Source organism: Lampetra planeri, chromosome 22, assembly GCF_965212315.1.
Source record: "Lampetra planeri chromosome 22, kcLamPlan1.2.h2, whole genome shotgun sequence".
Lineage (NCBI taxonomy): Eukaryota > Metazoa > Chordata > Hyperoartia > Petromyzontiformes > Petromyzontidae > Lampetra > Lampetra planeri.
In genome coordinates, this window is record NC_136128.1 from 2,665,305 (window position 1) to 2,681,258 (window position 15,954).

At 49.4% G+C, this 15,954-nt stretch overlaps 1 protein-coding gene across 1 annotated transcript in view; it reads left to right on the forward strand.

Annotated features, from left to right (window-relative positions):
- LOC144724931 (laminin subunit alpha-5-like) overlaps positions 1 to 15,738 on the forward strand; it is a 218,783-nt gene extending 203,045 nt beyond the window's left edge. The window contains 2 exon segments of the mRNA XM_078604249.1: positions 5,824 to 5,943; positions 7,274 to 15,738. Coding sequence (XP_078460375.1) covers positions 5,824 to 5,943; positions 7,274 to 7,419 — 266 coding nt within the window. The 3' untranslated portion in view covers positions 7,420 to 15,738.
- The last annotated feature ends 216 nt before the right edge of the window (positions 15,739 to 15,954 follow it).

Sequence of the window (15,954 nt, forward strand, 5' to 3'; positions counted from 1 at the left end):
GGATGTGACGTCACGAGGAGGCGGAGCCAGGTGACGTGGGTGAAAGGTTGGGGTCCTTAAGTGGGTAAACCGGAAAGAGAAGTCAGTCGGGTTGTGAATGGAAAAGGGTGAGGCCACGAGGGCGAACGAGAGGAGGGGGGCACCGCCGGCCAGCGGGAGCCAACCCCAGAGTAACAGCCAGGAAGGCTGTGTGTTAGAGGCAGCGGTGTGGCTGCAGAGAGTCGCAGGAGCGACGAAGAGAGAGGAGAGTACAGCCAGGAAGGCTGTGTGTTAGAGGCAGCGGTGTGGCTGCAGAGAGTCGCAGGAGCGACGAAGAGAGAGAGAGAGACAGCACGAGGCTGTCAGCGCTGCGGAGTGAGTAGCAGCGGTTACAGCCAAGGGGGCTGAGAGTGAGTAACAGCAGCGGAGCTGCTGTGGGGGCTACAGGAGCGACAGAGGCCAACAGAGGGGCTGCTGGTGGAGAAGAGAGAGACATCGGAGTCGGCACTGTGGGGACTGAGCAAAGAAGAGAGACAGCCGTGTGGGTAATACAGTACGGACCAAATAAAGGACACTGAGCCAGAGATCGTGGTCAAGTCTTTTATTACACTGGTGTCAGAAGTGAAACGGCTTGTCAAGACGGCTCGGAAGAAAGAATATTCCTGTGCCATCATCTGCTACATCATCCGACTTACGATTGAGACAGATGGCGCAGCTGGAGACCTGGAAAATTGTGCTGGCGAAACCGTGTGAGCTCACCACGCCGACGACGGCAGTGGGGAGAGCCGATGGTGGTCTGCAGGCCGACGCCTTGCCTGCGCTGCCAGCGCCATCTGCCACGCGGCACGAAGACGCCATCTTGGGCGTGGCAGGGGAGAAACGGCGGGAAGCCGCCATCTTGTCTTCACCGCGGCGGGGAGACGCCGCCATCTTCAACATCGCGGCGGAGAGGCAGCCTTGCGCTGCCATCTGGAGGTGCCGCGGGGAGAGCAGCCTGCTGTGAGCTGCTGTTTTGCGAGGGGGAGCTGCGAGGAGAGGACGACGACGCTACAGCTGCTGGGGCGGGAGCTCTCCCATCCTGGCTCGGGTGCGTGACAACGGAGCAGTCAAGTCGCCGAACGAGTTCTGCGAGACGACTCAAGTTGCCGCCCTGCCGTCCTCTTCTTGCTGCAGCCCCGGGCGGGTCGTAACGATACGCACCCGGCCTTTACACACACCTCACCCATCTTTCGAGGGCCGGGGGGGGGCGATTTTGTTTTCTCTCATGACTCGATTGTGCGGAGCGCGGTTCGGACTGTGGGTATGTGTGTGTAATAACGATGAACGCGCTATCTGCTTGTTGCTCGGTGTCAATTAAAGTGTGTACGTGTGTTGAGAATGGACGGAGAGTATGCTGTGCTTGCTGAGTGTAAATTGTGTGTGTGCGCTGCGGTGTGGAGTTGTTATATTGATGGCGAAGTTAATTATTAACTCGGGAGCGTCGGGTATCTTGCGCTGTATCATCTCGTGGGTTACCTTGTGCGATGGGCTTAATTGAAAAATATATATATTTTTTTTTTGGTGTATTGTGCTGCGAGGTGCTATGTGCGATGTGGTTGTTGCAAGAGAGAGAATATTTGTGTTGTTGCTGCAATGTTACGACTGGATTAATGGTGTGTTGGTTACCTGCAGATCGGCTTGCTATTGTGCTTAAATGTGCGCGTGTGATCGCGATATGCTGACTGTATGTGCTGTTACACCGTTCTGTACGGTTATGGGGTGCGATGCATTGATTGACTATTGGGGTTGGGATGTTATTAATTGTGCGTACCTGTTTGGAAATTGGTAACAAATTCGAGGGGGACCCTATTATTTGGTCGTATGGATGTTATGTACACGCGATTTTGTGTATATTATGGGTAACGGCGCTTTGTGAGAGAGAGAGCGCGCTTTGAGGGTGCATGATGACGCCGTTGTGGGTGTCTCAAAGGTTAATGCTAATGGGACCGTAAATTGGCGCCAAGTTGCGTCGCGTATTCGGTTGGTCGCATGCAGCCACGAGTTGCTTTGCGAGTTGGGTTGTGTAACCAATGTGGTTGGTAAAATATTGGTTAAAAATTCCCCGATATGACTGCTGCGCGCAGCAAGCTGGGGCTGTGCGTCTATCGTTGTTGGGATTGTTACAATAAGACGGGGGATGCAATTTGTGACCCCCAGCAAAGGGAAGCTGGGGTGCACGAATGGAGAAAACTGGCCACGTGTTCGCACGTTGGGCCGCCATTTTGCGCACACGCGGGGTATGGCGTCGATGCGCTTTGCGGAAAGGGCCGCCATTTTGAGTGCGCGCGAGATATTGCGCGAACGCGCTGGGCGAAGGGGGCCGCCATTTTGAGCGCGCGGGAAAAACCTCGGTGGGGCAAATATTCCATCTGTTATGCCTGCCATTGTTGATTGGGTGATGCACGAGTGGTGGTCACGTCGGCCTATGGCTGATGGCTGACCTGACAGCCCGGAGGCGAAACCTCCGTGGTATGTCTTAAACTAATGGGCCGTGTGCTCATATGGCTCGGGGAGTCATGGTTCAGTTGTGCGGTGGCAGACTGAACCTGGTGTGCCGGGGGCTCACGGGTTTTGGGTTAGGGCGTTATTGTCTCTATAAGAGAACATTACCCCGTGGGGGGGGTCGTTGATATCTGGCCTTGCCGAGGGATTGATCTTCCCTTGGCTATGAAGCGCATTTCAAAGATTGATGGAGCTCGTTTGACGGGGTTGCAGTGGCAGACGTGTCTTATATATTTGGACGATATCATTGTCTTCAGCCGCACATTTGAGGAACATTTAACACGGCTGGAGACAGTGTTCACGAGGATGCGCTCTGCGAATTTAAAATTTAAACCAAAGAAATGCCACCTACTGAAACGGTCCGTCCGTTATCTGGGGCACATTGTGAGTGCTGAGGGGGTGTCCACGGATCCGGAAAAGACGGCGTGCGTCCGGGATTGGCCGACTCCGGCCACCGTGGGGGATGTTCGGCGGTTTTTGGGATTTGCCTCGTATTACCGAAGATTTGTGCCGGGTTTTGCGACGATTGCGAGGCCCTTGCATCTCCTTACGGGTAAAGGACGGAAATTTGTTGGGGACAGCCGGGAGAGGCGGCCTTTCGGAGTCTGCGTGATCTATTGGCTACGGCTCCGACATTGGATTATCCCGATTTTGATCGCCCTTTCATTCTTGATACGGACGCGAGTGACACAGGTAATGGGGCGGTATTATCACAGTCTAAAGGGGGCGTAGAGCGCGTCGTGGCGTATGGTAGCCGAGTCTTGTCGCCTGCGGAAACACGCTACTGTGTCACTCGTAGAGAACTTTTGGCGGTTGGTTTTTCCTACGGCAATTTCGACCGTACCTTTACGGTCGTTCTTTTATTGTGCGTACGGATCATGCGGCCTTGCAATATGCACTTAAAATGGACCAGCCATCGGGACAGTGGGCACGTTGGTTGGACACGCTACAGGCATTTTTCTTCCAAATTCAACATCGGAAGGGAGTGCGCCATGCGAACGCTGACGCACTTTCCAGATTACCAGGGCGCGCCCCTTGTAAATGTGCGTCGGGGACGCATAGGTGTTCGCCGATTCTAAACCCCCCTCAGCCGCTTACGTTGGCCGTCGAGAAGTCGGATACTCCGATGGAACCGGGACCGACTGACGGGGTTTTGAATCTGCCGCGGTCTGTCTGGATTCGGGAACAAATGATGGATGAGTTGTTGTTGTCCATGCGGAAGCGGTCTATGAGGGACAATGGGAGTCCGAGTACGGCTGTGGGGCCGCGAACCGCTCTCCGAGATGGTCTGCTTATGTGGCGAGAAGGGTTCCAGGAAAGCTGGCGTGTGGTGCTACCAACGTCCTTGCGATTCGAGTTGATTAGAACTCTCCATTGTGACACACTATTGCATTTAGGGGTGCAGAAGACTTTGTTGACGTTGCAACGTCATTATTTTTGGCAAGGCTGGTGTGTGTCCATCGCTGATGGGATAGTAAGGGAGGAGCATGGCCGAGTGCTGCTCATCCCCGAAATGGCACTAGCTGAGAGTATGGTAAATGGATGTTGCCGTGGGTTGACGACCACGGTGAGGGTTACGGCGAATTAAACGTTACCGCTGGGGAGCGTGGCTCTCTCCACGCGAGGGTGTGCGATTAGGGGTTTTGTTGGTTTGTTGAGAGTGACTGTGGGTACATGCTGTGTACGTCTGAGGTCTGTGCTGGTCCTCAAGGGAGGACTGCTGGTGGGTAAGAGCAGAAATTTTTTTGTTGTTGTTTTCACGTGTAAATAATATTGTTGTTAAAATGTAAATACTGGGGCGTCCATCGCGGTTATTTGGGTAATTATTGGGGTTTTCTTAAGCGGGCCGGAATTACATCATCTCCACTACCCTGGGGCCGGGTGGCTGTCGTGTACGACATGCGAATGTGCGTTGTTGTGCTTTGTGCTGTTGTTGTTCTTGTTGTTATATTACATGCTTAGTGTCCTTTAAGGGGGAAGGTCGGTTCACCGCATTACGCTTTGGTATTGTTCAGCCGAGGTCGGCTGGGTTTTTTCTATGGGGGAGGGTGGTGTAATGCGGGCGAAAGCGACCTTCCGGATGTGACGTCACGAGGAGGCGGAGCCAGGTGACGTGGGTGAAAGGTTGGGGTCCTTAAGTGGGTAAACCGGAAAGAGAAGTCAGTCGGGTTGTGAATGGAAAAGGGTGAGGCCACGAGGGCGAACGAGAGGAGGGGGGCACCGCCGGCCAGCGGGAGCCAACCCCAGAGTAACAGCCAGGAAGGCTGTGTGTTAGAGGCAGCGGTGTGGCTGCAGAGAGTCGCAGGAGCGACGAAGAGAGAGGAGAGTACAGCCAGGAAGGCTGTGTGTTAGAGGCAGCGGTGTGGCTGCAGAGAGTCGCAGGAGCGACGAAGAGAGAGAGAGAGACAGCACGAGGCTGTCAGCGCTGCGGAGTGAGTAGCAGCGGTTACAGCCAAGGGGGCTGAGAGTGAGTAACAGCAGCGGAGCTGCTGTGGGGGCTACAGGAGCGACAGAGGCCAACAGAGGGGCTGCTGGTGGAGAAGAGAGAGACATCGGAGTCGGCACTGTGGGGACTGAGCAAAGAAGAGAGACAGCCGTGTGGGTAATACAGTACGGACCAAATAAAGGACACTGAGCCAGAGATCGTGGTCAAGTCTTTTATTACATATGTAAGCTAAAGCATATCAGACTGAAAACACGCGTTGCATAGGGAGGGAGCGCCATCTAGTGTGGGCTAAGGGATGTGGATTAAGGAGAAGTGGTTCTGTGGTGCCACGATAACTGTAACCTGCCTTGGGCCGGCCGTAGGTAGACTCAGCCTAAAATGAGTACCTGTTGCACTGGGAAAACAAAGGTGGTAGGATGTAATGCGACAACCAGCCCCAGTGTGCCACGGTGGCCTTACTGCAAGTTCGCTAACAGCGCTCGTCGCTTCTACATCGTGCAAGAGGAAAAGAGTCTTTATGTGCAGTGATGGTGGAGAGCGGTAGTGTAGTGGTTAGCGCTACGCTGCGCTACGAACCCAGTGAGCCGAGTTCGATTCCCGCTCACGGCCACCACCAGTGAGGATTATCTGAACCGGTCCCGGGCCTCCCCTAGATCGACTCAGCCTCAAATAAGTACCTGATGCAATGTGTAAACATCGCCACGAGGCAGACAAAGGTGGTCGGGCGTGGTGCTGGCCACCGACCCCCTCGTGTGCCGTGCCGGCCTTCATAGGTGCTCACCAACAACACTTGCCCCGACAGTCTGTTAAGGCTACACGGGGGGATCCTTTGTCCTTTTGTTTGTTTTTATTTGTAGTGATCAAGACCAGGAGCGTGCTTCACTTGGACGTGGATGGGGACGTGAGTACCGTCAAGGGCCCGGCGTACGGGCTGCTCACGCAAGTGCAGCAGGAGCTGCACGTCGGAGGGCTGCCCCGTGAGTTTCTCGCCACCGCGCCATCACCACCGTCACCGCCACAGCCTCGCGTCACACGTGAAGCGCGTTGTCAATTGTAGCTGGAACGCCGCTAAAACTCGGTGGACATTTTTCTTAAAAGCATCATCAAAAATGGGCAAATGTCAATGCATGAATTGGGTATCATCGGCAGGCTCTGCGTGTGCCGAGTACGGTATCCCGATGAGTGCTGGTTGTGCTGTGCGCTTCGTGCCGTGTGTTCTGTGTATTCTGTGACACGTGTTGTGTTATCTGCATCGCGTAACTCGTGTCCATGTGTTCTGCGCCGTGTGTTTCTCTGCCACGTGTTCTGTACCTTGTGCAGTGCCGGATTATCCTAGGAGCAAAAGTAGCTACACATGCTACGGGACCCGCACTTTCAAGGGCCCCGCGCTAAATGCTTTCAAGCTATCAATTCCGGTTCAGCGATTCTGCACTTGCTCTATTACTATAGTACTATACTGCCTTCACCTTTTATGAACGGCCAGGTGTTTAAGGTTTGCGATTTGTCGTACAATTACTTTACTGTGCAAGTTAAAAATGTGTGTTTTTATATGTATGTGTTTTTTTTATTTAGGGCCCCTTTAAAACATATGCTACAGGCCCTGCACTAGCTTAATCTGGCACTGACCTTGTCACTGGCAGAGCAAGTGGGGGGGTGGCACGTGCCTCCCCCCCCCCCAATGATCCGATCTAAATCCCTAATTTCGATCGGATCATTGGGATTTATTAGTAATAAATCGGCATATTATTACGTGCCAGGGACTCTATGAGATGATAGGATAATAGTCTGAGTTCATAATTGGCAATAAGTAATGGCAAAGCAGTTATAAGTGACTCACAGAATTGTGCGCAGTTGCGTATACAGGACACGACTTCCCTGAAGGCATTCACCTTCGGCGAGCGCGATAACGATCACACAACGCGGTTTGAATTCGACCCTCGATCGACGGCTGCGCCATCGTCGCACGCGCGTCGAATAAAAAGCAAGAGACAAGTCCTTACTTACTAACAACTCCTCTATCAGTTTTCATTGCTGGAGGGGTTGCCCCCCCTACCTGAAAATCCTGGCTCCGCCATTGGACCTTGTGCCATTTGCCACGTTTACCGTGCCACGTCCGTCGTGCTCTATATTCTAAGCTGTGTGTGCCGGCATCAGCGTGTACCTTTTCGCCGTTCCCAGTTCCCGCCCTCCCCTATCTGACCATCGCGCTCCCGTCCGTGTGTCTCGGTGCGTGTCCGTGTGTGTCCGTGCGTGTCCGTGCGTGTCCGTGCGTGTCCGCGTGTCCGCACGTCTGCGTTCTCTCTCAAGTTGGCCTGCCGGGCCCCTGGCCGGACAACATCCCCCGGCTCTCGGCCTGCCTGCGGGGCCTCGCGCTCAACGGCGAGGCCCGCGACTTCGCCAAGGCGGCCTCCGTGCAGGGGGCGGTGCACGTGCACGGCTGCCCGGAAGTCTAACGCCACCGCCACTCTCCAGACCACCCCTCGTCTACACAGCCCGGTGTCTGCAGACCGCCCGTTGTCTGCAAGCCTCACGTCTCTGTGGCTTTTGGCCATTTCAAAAATAATAATAAACACCTGAAGTGATTTTTTTGGTTCATTTAGCTTTTCCATGCACAGCCTTTTTTCAATCCACTGCTGGATGATGGCCTCCCCGTTCTGTGTGGGTTGCGGGGGTTATTTGATCGTACAGTACGTCGCGTATCCAACTGTCGTAAATCCACCCTGTCTAGTTAACCACCCAGACCCAGCGCAGTGATTGTGCGCGATGGTGTGGCCGTCTTTTTATATCGATGTTCACACCTCCGACCGTTTAATAGGTCTGCCCATAACCTCGGATACCCGGCGGGTTGGATACGCGACGTTGCACCGCTTTCCACCATGCTAGTCAGTGCGGGTTGGAAGACAGGGAGCGTAAGTGTCGTGGGAGCGTATTACTGAAATACAGCAATGGATTTTTCAGCACAACTCTCTGCTGCCAACCACTTTAAAGCAGTCAAAATCAAAGTTTCTACTTGCCTAGTCGAGCATGGTGGGGGGGGGGGAAGAGCTCATCTCTGAGTGGCTGAGAGCCAGCGGTTAAAACGTAACATGCCTGTACTGGGGGCCGGTATTTCCATAAGACACTCGCTTCATGGTTCGGACAATTTGGTCGTCATTTTAGTGGCCCCGGGTCGCGTGGCGAGTTGGCTCACCCCTCCGGGGGAAGTGGTCACAAACCAGTTTAGCGCACCACGCTACGAGTCTGGCGACCGAGTTCGATTCCCGCTCATGGTCGATTAATAGTGGTGAAAATATTTGAAACGGTCCTGGGGTCTCTCCCCGAGGTTGACTCAGCCTTAAAATAGTACCTGGGTTGGAATGTGTGCACACGTGCTGGGGGAGACAAAGGCGGGCCTGGGGCGTGGTGTTGGTCACCTTCTCTCACCCCCTTTTGAGCCATGACGGCCTTCATGGAAGCTCTCGAACAGCACTTTGCCCCAGCAGTCTGTCTGAGCTGACAGGTGGGGATATTTGTCTCAAAACGCAATCCCTCGTTGGGATTAAAACCCCTCGACCTCCTGATTGTGCCGGTGTGGTCCGCAAAGCGTTCCACCTGGTCAGATGGAGAGGGAAAACTGTTTTATACAACTGGTCCCTCGTGTCTCAACCTGGGGTCTATAAATTGTCTCCAATTTCAACGAATTTTATTTTTATATACGCAAATATATTTCCCCCACAAAGCGAAATAATTTTTTTGTACGATTCGCTACGTTGCCGAACCTTCAAAGGGTTTCATGGTTTATTTTCAATCTAATCCTCATTGCATTCCAGCGTTCCACGCCAATCAAAATCTTGGCTCACTGGCGAATCCCGATGTAGGTGAATTGAGTCTCCCTATATCGCCGATGCTAAGGACTGCGTCAATCGCTTTCTTGGCCTCCTGTCCTGCGAAATATTTTTCAGCATTGATGAGTAAATTCACCGATGTTCAAGCGTGAAGCAACGTTTATAGTCACGTACACCAGACGATCCGCCTTTTTTTTTATCCTCATTAGATTGCAGCAGTCCGTGTTTTTAGCGAGCACCTATTTTGTCTCCCCATTGTCGACGCTTAACACTGCACCGGGTAGTCAAAAACATCGCTCGGTTTACCAGAGCAGGCTCGTAACGCAAGTCCATTTAAAATTGCGCATGGCCAGGAATTTAACCCATCTTGCCAGGCTGGTAAGACAGAGCAGCAACCACTAAGCCACTACTTTATACCTACTCATGCACATACAAAGATCACCCCTATAGTCTTAACAGACTGTTGGGGAAAGAGGTGTCAGCTGTAACCTGTGAAGGTCAACACGGCACACCAGGGGGAGATGTGGCCAGGGGCATGCCAGTCCACCTTTGTAAATGACACACTGCACCAGGTACTCGTAAAGAAGCTTTTATTTTGTCAGCGAAAGCCCACTGAGATATTAGCTCTTTTTCAGAGGCGACCTGGCCACGCGTGATATCTCATCGCTGTGGCGGATATCATCACACCGGGGAATGTATAGCAGCAGCCAAAATAATTTCAGCGCGCGTTTGTGAATGTGGAAGGCAACAACCAGAGGACACGAAGAAGAATCCAGTGGGGAAAGAGATCACGCAAACTACAAACATACAAGAGTCTTCGTCAAGGTCGGGATAAAACCAAACGACTTCTTGCATTCGAGACGAGGGAAATAATATAATCGCCACCGAAGTGCCCCGTTTAAGGATGAGTCAACTTAGCGGAGGCCAATGACCGGTTGAGATATCTGTCATTGATGTTGGTGGTAAACAAGATTCCAACCTTGGTCGCCAAGTTCTAGGGGCAATTCGGCAACCAACTACGCTACCGCTCGCCCCACGATATCCATGCACAGTGTGTGGACATTATATTCTGTGGTTTTTCAAAGCTGAAGTTTTTCTAACGTAACGTTCCTGGCTCCCCAGGGCTATGGATGGATCCAAAGCTTAGACCGACGTTGGGGGGGGGGGGGGAAGTTAGATGCTATGGTGTTGTAGGAAAGAGGGGAGAGGTTCTGCTTGGTAAACACCCCCCCCTCCCCACCCGTGTAATGGCGTAAGTGGTATATCCCAGATTAAATTGGCCCCACTAAGCCGCAAACTCAAGAGGATTGTGTTGGGAGAGTGCGAATACACCATGGAGGACAGCTCTGAGTTAAAAAGCCTGCATTGCGGCTTTATATATATTCAGCATATGAACCTTATGGCGGTCCCATAAGCCCCCGGCTCTCGCATAAACTACCTTGCGACGTCATTTTATGTCTAGTGAAGGCGAACGACACGGCAATCTGCTCCTCTCGACGAACTCTACACGATGCGCTAATCAAAGTTTAAAAGTTTGTTTCTTCTGCGCATTCGTCCTCGCTGCTGCGCTTGGACACGACACGGCAACAGAACGATCCGCGCCAGGCGGGTCGCGGAGTTTATGTGCGCGGTGGGACGGAGTCGTCAATTATGTAGTAGAGTAATTGGCCACAATAAAAAAGGACAACAATGAAACTTAAGAGTCTCAGCTAATTCTTGTAAAATCACTTCGAGCGTAAATATACATTGTTGTTTGTGTACTTGTCCGTGCCTTAGGAATGTGGAATTCCCACCACTGGATCTGAACTAGAGGAAATGAGGACTGCCAAATGGTCGCTTGAGAATGGAAACATAATTTGAGAGGCACGTTTTGGTATTGTCCTGTTACTAAACATTTTTTATTTTATTTTACCAGGTAAGGCTCACTGAGCAATATATCTCTTTTCAGAAGCGACCTGGCCACAAATGATAGCTCAGCAAAGTGGCTTATCATCTGGTAATGTATTGCGGCCAAATACTCTAAAGCGCATGTTTCTAAATGTGGAGGGACAAAAACAGAGGACCCGGAGAAAAAGCCACGCCATCACGGGTAGGGGAAAAACATGCAAACTCCAACTATTGCAGGTGTCAGGATCCGAACCAACGACCTCCTGCGTACCAGGTGAAGTAGTTAACATCTCGCTACCCCAGCGCCCCAGTTACTGCAGTGTACTCTCCATCAAAAGCCTATGTTGCATTTGCCACTGGTGTCCTTAGTCAATGCGTGTCTCGCTGCTCAAGCTTTGGGCGGCGATAATTTTGATTGGTGATTCCAGGCAAGTGGTTAAAATTCTACGTTCCAATGGCAGGGACAAGTCTATCCACGGAAGTCGCTGTTGACTTGCCACAAAGTGGTGCTGTCCCCATTGGAGTGCTGCCTGGCTGGACAGTGGTGACATTGCAAGTGGATATCCACAGCCTGAATAACATCAGCCTATTTAAATATTCACGGAGGTATTTCAGTGCTATGCTCTGATTTCATAATTCCGCATCCTGTTTGGTTATCCCCTTCATGACCATCCTACTTGTGTGTCCAGTCACCGTATTTGTCCGGTTCCCGCGAAACGTCCCGCCCATATCCACATCCCCCCCCCCCCCCCCGAGAGTGGGTCTGGTCTTGCATTGTCATTGTTATCTCAAGACTTACATCCTCGTCGTTTTGAGCTGGGCCATTGTTCGTCATGGCTGTCAATGTCCGTCTCTTTAAGGTTCTTTCTTGCGAGAGATTCCCAATGAACGTGCAACGTTGGCCCCGACGTGTGCCACCTTCTCTGGGCCCATGGCATTGGGCTGCTCACGGTGGCCGTTTTTGTTGTCCCCAAAATCCCTCCACCCTGCGTGAGGTTTCCTCTCCAGTTCGCCAGCTTGTTCGTGACCCGTCTTAAAACGGTTGTTTAATCCACAGTGCATTCTGTATTCAAGTGGCGCTGAAAGTGATGTGTGAGCCCGTTGTACGTGGCAAGCCCTGGTTTTGTATACGAGGGACAATGGGGAGTTCTGGCCTGACATAAAAGCAACGACTGACCTTGATGAGGCTGTATTATTTTTCTCCATGGACCTGTCTTAAGTGCAATGGACGTGACCCATTAATGTTCAAAGGCTTTAATTCCCACCCAGAAGATATCTCTACATTACTCCTCGGATCACTAATTCATAGTACACATCATATCATTCCCTGAAGAACATATTTTACATTGGAAATATGTGGTGAGTGGGAGCTAAATTCTCGTGTGCATTTGCTCCCTTACGCAGTTAACATCATTTAAATTGACTTCAAACACAATTTGAAATGTACACAGTTTATCATTGTAAAATGCGTTGTTGATATGATGTACCTAACTGAATAGCCACCCCTTCTGTTGTGGGTGTCGTGCCTTCTGCCAGAGGGCCACTCATCATATGTACACAAAGCGGTGGACATTCAAACTGGTTGACGCAGGTTTTCTTTAACGTTTGCGAGTTCAATTTGGCCGTGTCAACCGTCCCTAAGTTAGTTCGTTAGTTAATCCTCTTTGTCCCCTATGGAACATAAAGGGCGCAATGAGTGGCCTCCACTTCTTCCTGTCCTTGGCAACATGTTGGGCCACGCCCCAAGAGAGGTCGATGGCTGCTGCCAGCTCGTCCTTCACAGGTCTTGCCGCCAGGGGGTCTCCCGGGTTTTCTTTAGCCCGGCGGTGGCCATCTTCGGCGCAATCTTTGGTATACGGTCCTGGTCAATTCTTGAGTACACATGTCCTAGCCATCTGAGTCGCCGTCTCTTGATGTCTCGTGTGATATCGGGACAACAGTTGGGTGTTGTGGATTTAGTTTGGCCAGAAGATGCGGTGCAGTTTTGCCGAGTCAACGTCCCTAAAGTCATCAAAATCAAAGCCGATCGAGCGGTTTGATTTATTCCCGCGTAAATTGAAGTTATCACCTTCCCTTTAGTGTTGCAATTTGTCATCTGTTCACAATTGCGCTTGGGGTTATTAACTATTCATTGGGACTAATCTATTATTTAAACTGACCGAGAGAAGATAAAACGCTCTTGGTCATTTTGGTTGAATACATTTTCACTGGAACTTAATTACACCTGAAAACAAAGGCACGATTTGCAGTGAGTTTTAGTCAACACGATTTGGACAAAGTACTGTACGGCAATTTTTTTTAAAGCCGAGAACATTTATTCTGCAACGAGGTCGCTCTTCGAATTTGACTCAAAAAACGTTTACAGCTCTGCGCGTGTGCTTGGCCAATGTGCAGCAATCAGAAAATATAATCTACCCAAAACATGCATGCATGCATTTGGCCTAAATACATCCCACCGTGTAACCCATGAGTTAATCTTAATGTGATGTTAACCAATGCAACATTTATGCAATAATCTTGTCTGTTAAAACGCTGATTTTCATAATCCTCTGATTAACGCTGACAATTGGGAAATATGGAGTAGTTGCATTTGGGTTTGCAATGTTATCGGCATCGTTAAAATCCACAAATTATTTACTTTGCACGGTTTTAATAACATTGTCCATGGAAATTCCTCCGCAGTGCAAAAAAATGATGTCCATTTAATATTACCTAACCTATGCCTCTTTAGCAGGTGGGAAATAGACACTGTATACATACGTTATATTAAATATTTTAATTCTTATCCCACAAAATATATTAAGCATTTCACAGTCCGAGTTGTCAGGCTTGAATTGGGTCACATTTTACTGGGCCCTTTGAGCAAGGGTTTTGTTTGTGCTGGGCATGGCGGGTTGGCAGGAAAGGTGGCAGGCTCCCAGTCCCATGCCTCTAGAGCATCAGACTACAGGCTAAAATATTGACTCTTAATTGCCTAGAATATGCCTTCAAAAACGGATGCATATGTTTCATAACGGCAACTGTAGAGACAGCTTCGTAGAATTTCCAACAGGAGCATCAACAAAAACGCAACAAAGTTGTACTGCCCATCCTCGGTATTTGGAAAAATGCTGTCCTGCACACTACGTAAATTTTCCCTGCCATTTATATCATCTGTATTATGTCATAGCTGTCCTATTCCAATCATTATTACACAACCATACTCCCTTCTGTTATTATGCAAATAACGCATCTTGGGAAGCCGCAATGTAAGAAGCTGTCATTACGGCGTGGAAACTGCTTCACGGGATGCTGCTGCTGCTGATGATGGCTGCATGGGAAACAAAATCGGTTTTTCTTATTGACCGGTTCCTATGGGTCACCTTTTAACCCCGAGCAAAATGTCTTAAAAGTCTAGATCGAATTTACAGTCCACTCATGCCTCGTTAGAATGAGCAGTGAAGTATTATTCACAGCTGAAAACTCACGAGCAGCTCTACAGCAATGGATACATATCGATTTAAAGCTTTCGTGACTGCATGGATTCATATTCTTGTTTTTTTCGATAAAGTCACGTCGTGAGAATTGTATCTTATTATGTTTAATTTGTATTATTTTATTATTTCCCTTCTATGTGACTTTACCGAAAGAACCAAGAAAAATGGATACATTGTTCACAATTACGCCCTAAAACGCAATTATTTAATGAAAGCAAACTAAATTGGAAACTTTATCATTGCTATTAAAACCAAATTGAAAGTATTTAGACTTGCATGTTATGCTGTGTTTTAAGTGTTGCCATATGTTCCCTTTATTATATATGTTTAAAAAAATCTAACTACGGTAACCTGGCTACAGAAAAATGATTGCCACACTGCAGATTTTGATTGACAAAAAAGTATTGCGTGACCTCTATTCTGTAATTCCACATTTACTTTTTGGAAAATTAAAGTGACACCTACAGCCAGCAAGGAGTGCCAATGAATTGCGTGCCCAGCTATGTGCATCACATAAAGTTCAACATGCGATGACCCTCGACATGAAATCTACATACAGCTACTGAGCAACCTTTTTATATATATTGTAGGCCTTTGCAACAAGGTGACAGAGAGAATATAACCAGAATCCACGGGTGGAGGCTGAGCAGAGGAAAGTGTCATGACCGAGACCAAGAGGCGATTGTGTTTTTACGCAAAGAGTGGTGGGAGTCTGGAACCGGCTGCCCACGCAACACGTGTGTGTGGAAGCTGATCACTAGGACTCTTGGAAGAAAGGCCTCGATCAAAGCCTAGAATCGATCTGCGACTGGAAACTGAATGAGCGAGGTGGACCGAATTTCCCCTTCTCGTTTGTCACCCAATTTACGTTCTGAATATCATTCCGCGGCAAGTTATCCCGGTCAGTTAAACAAAATTAAAGAAAAAATGTGCAGGTTGAGACTGTATAAAAAGATGTAAAAAATATATATAACTACGTTGTGAAATGCTTTGGAAAAATCTGCAACACCTTGGAAGAACACCAGGTGTGTCTGATAACGCCACAGCCGAAACATAAATCATGTCTTATTCAATTTTCTTTAGTAGGACACAACGTGGAAACTACATCACAATTACCACTTTTAATAGGGATCATCTGTATGCAGTTTATACTTTGTTCATAATCCAGGTCAGCCGCCTGGATAATTGTAATTCTTTGACAATTGATGATACCTTTTACAGACAGTTTACCTTGGATGTTGGCAAATGTGTAAGGAAAAGTGCTCTTGATGAATTTAATGACATTCCCCTCGGTAAGATGACTACCCCTTGTGAACTTTAAGATGTGTCTAACAGTCTGTCTATATCGGTGGCGATGTAGTCCTATATACACGGTGGTGGGATATCAGACGCTTGGCATGCTGTCACTGCATCTGCTTCATACGCGCTAATTATGTTAATCGTGTTAATCGCAAGTTTACCGACGCATTAAAGTGTTTGTGAGAATACTTTTACGTGAAATGCTAAAAGTGTTTTTATGGTGCTACAAACTACTGCATTATTCTACTACGGGACGATCATGTCAAAATATACCATTGGAAACGAGCCTCCATGTTTCTGTTTCGAATGATGTTTACGTATGTATATTGTGTGTGTGGCGGAGGGGGTTAAATCAACAATTGTGCTTAAATTTGTGCAGTCACGAATAAATTGATAGTGTCACTTCTGGAACGCCTGGCCCGGAACGACCTCTTGCACTCAACCCCGCAAAGCTCCCTTCCTCCAATCCACTATCGAGTGGGTTGCCACGTTTACCTTGTAA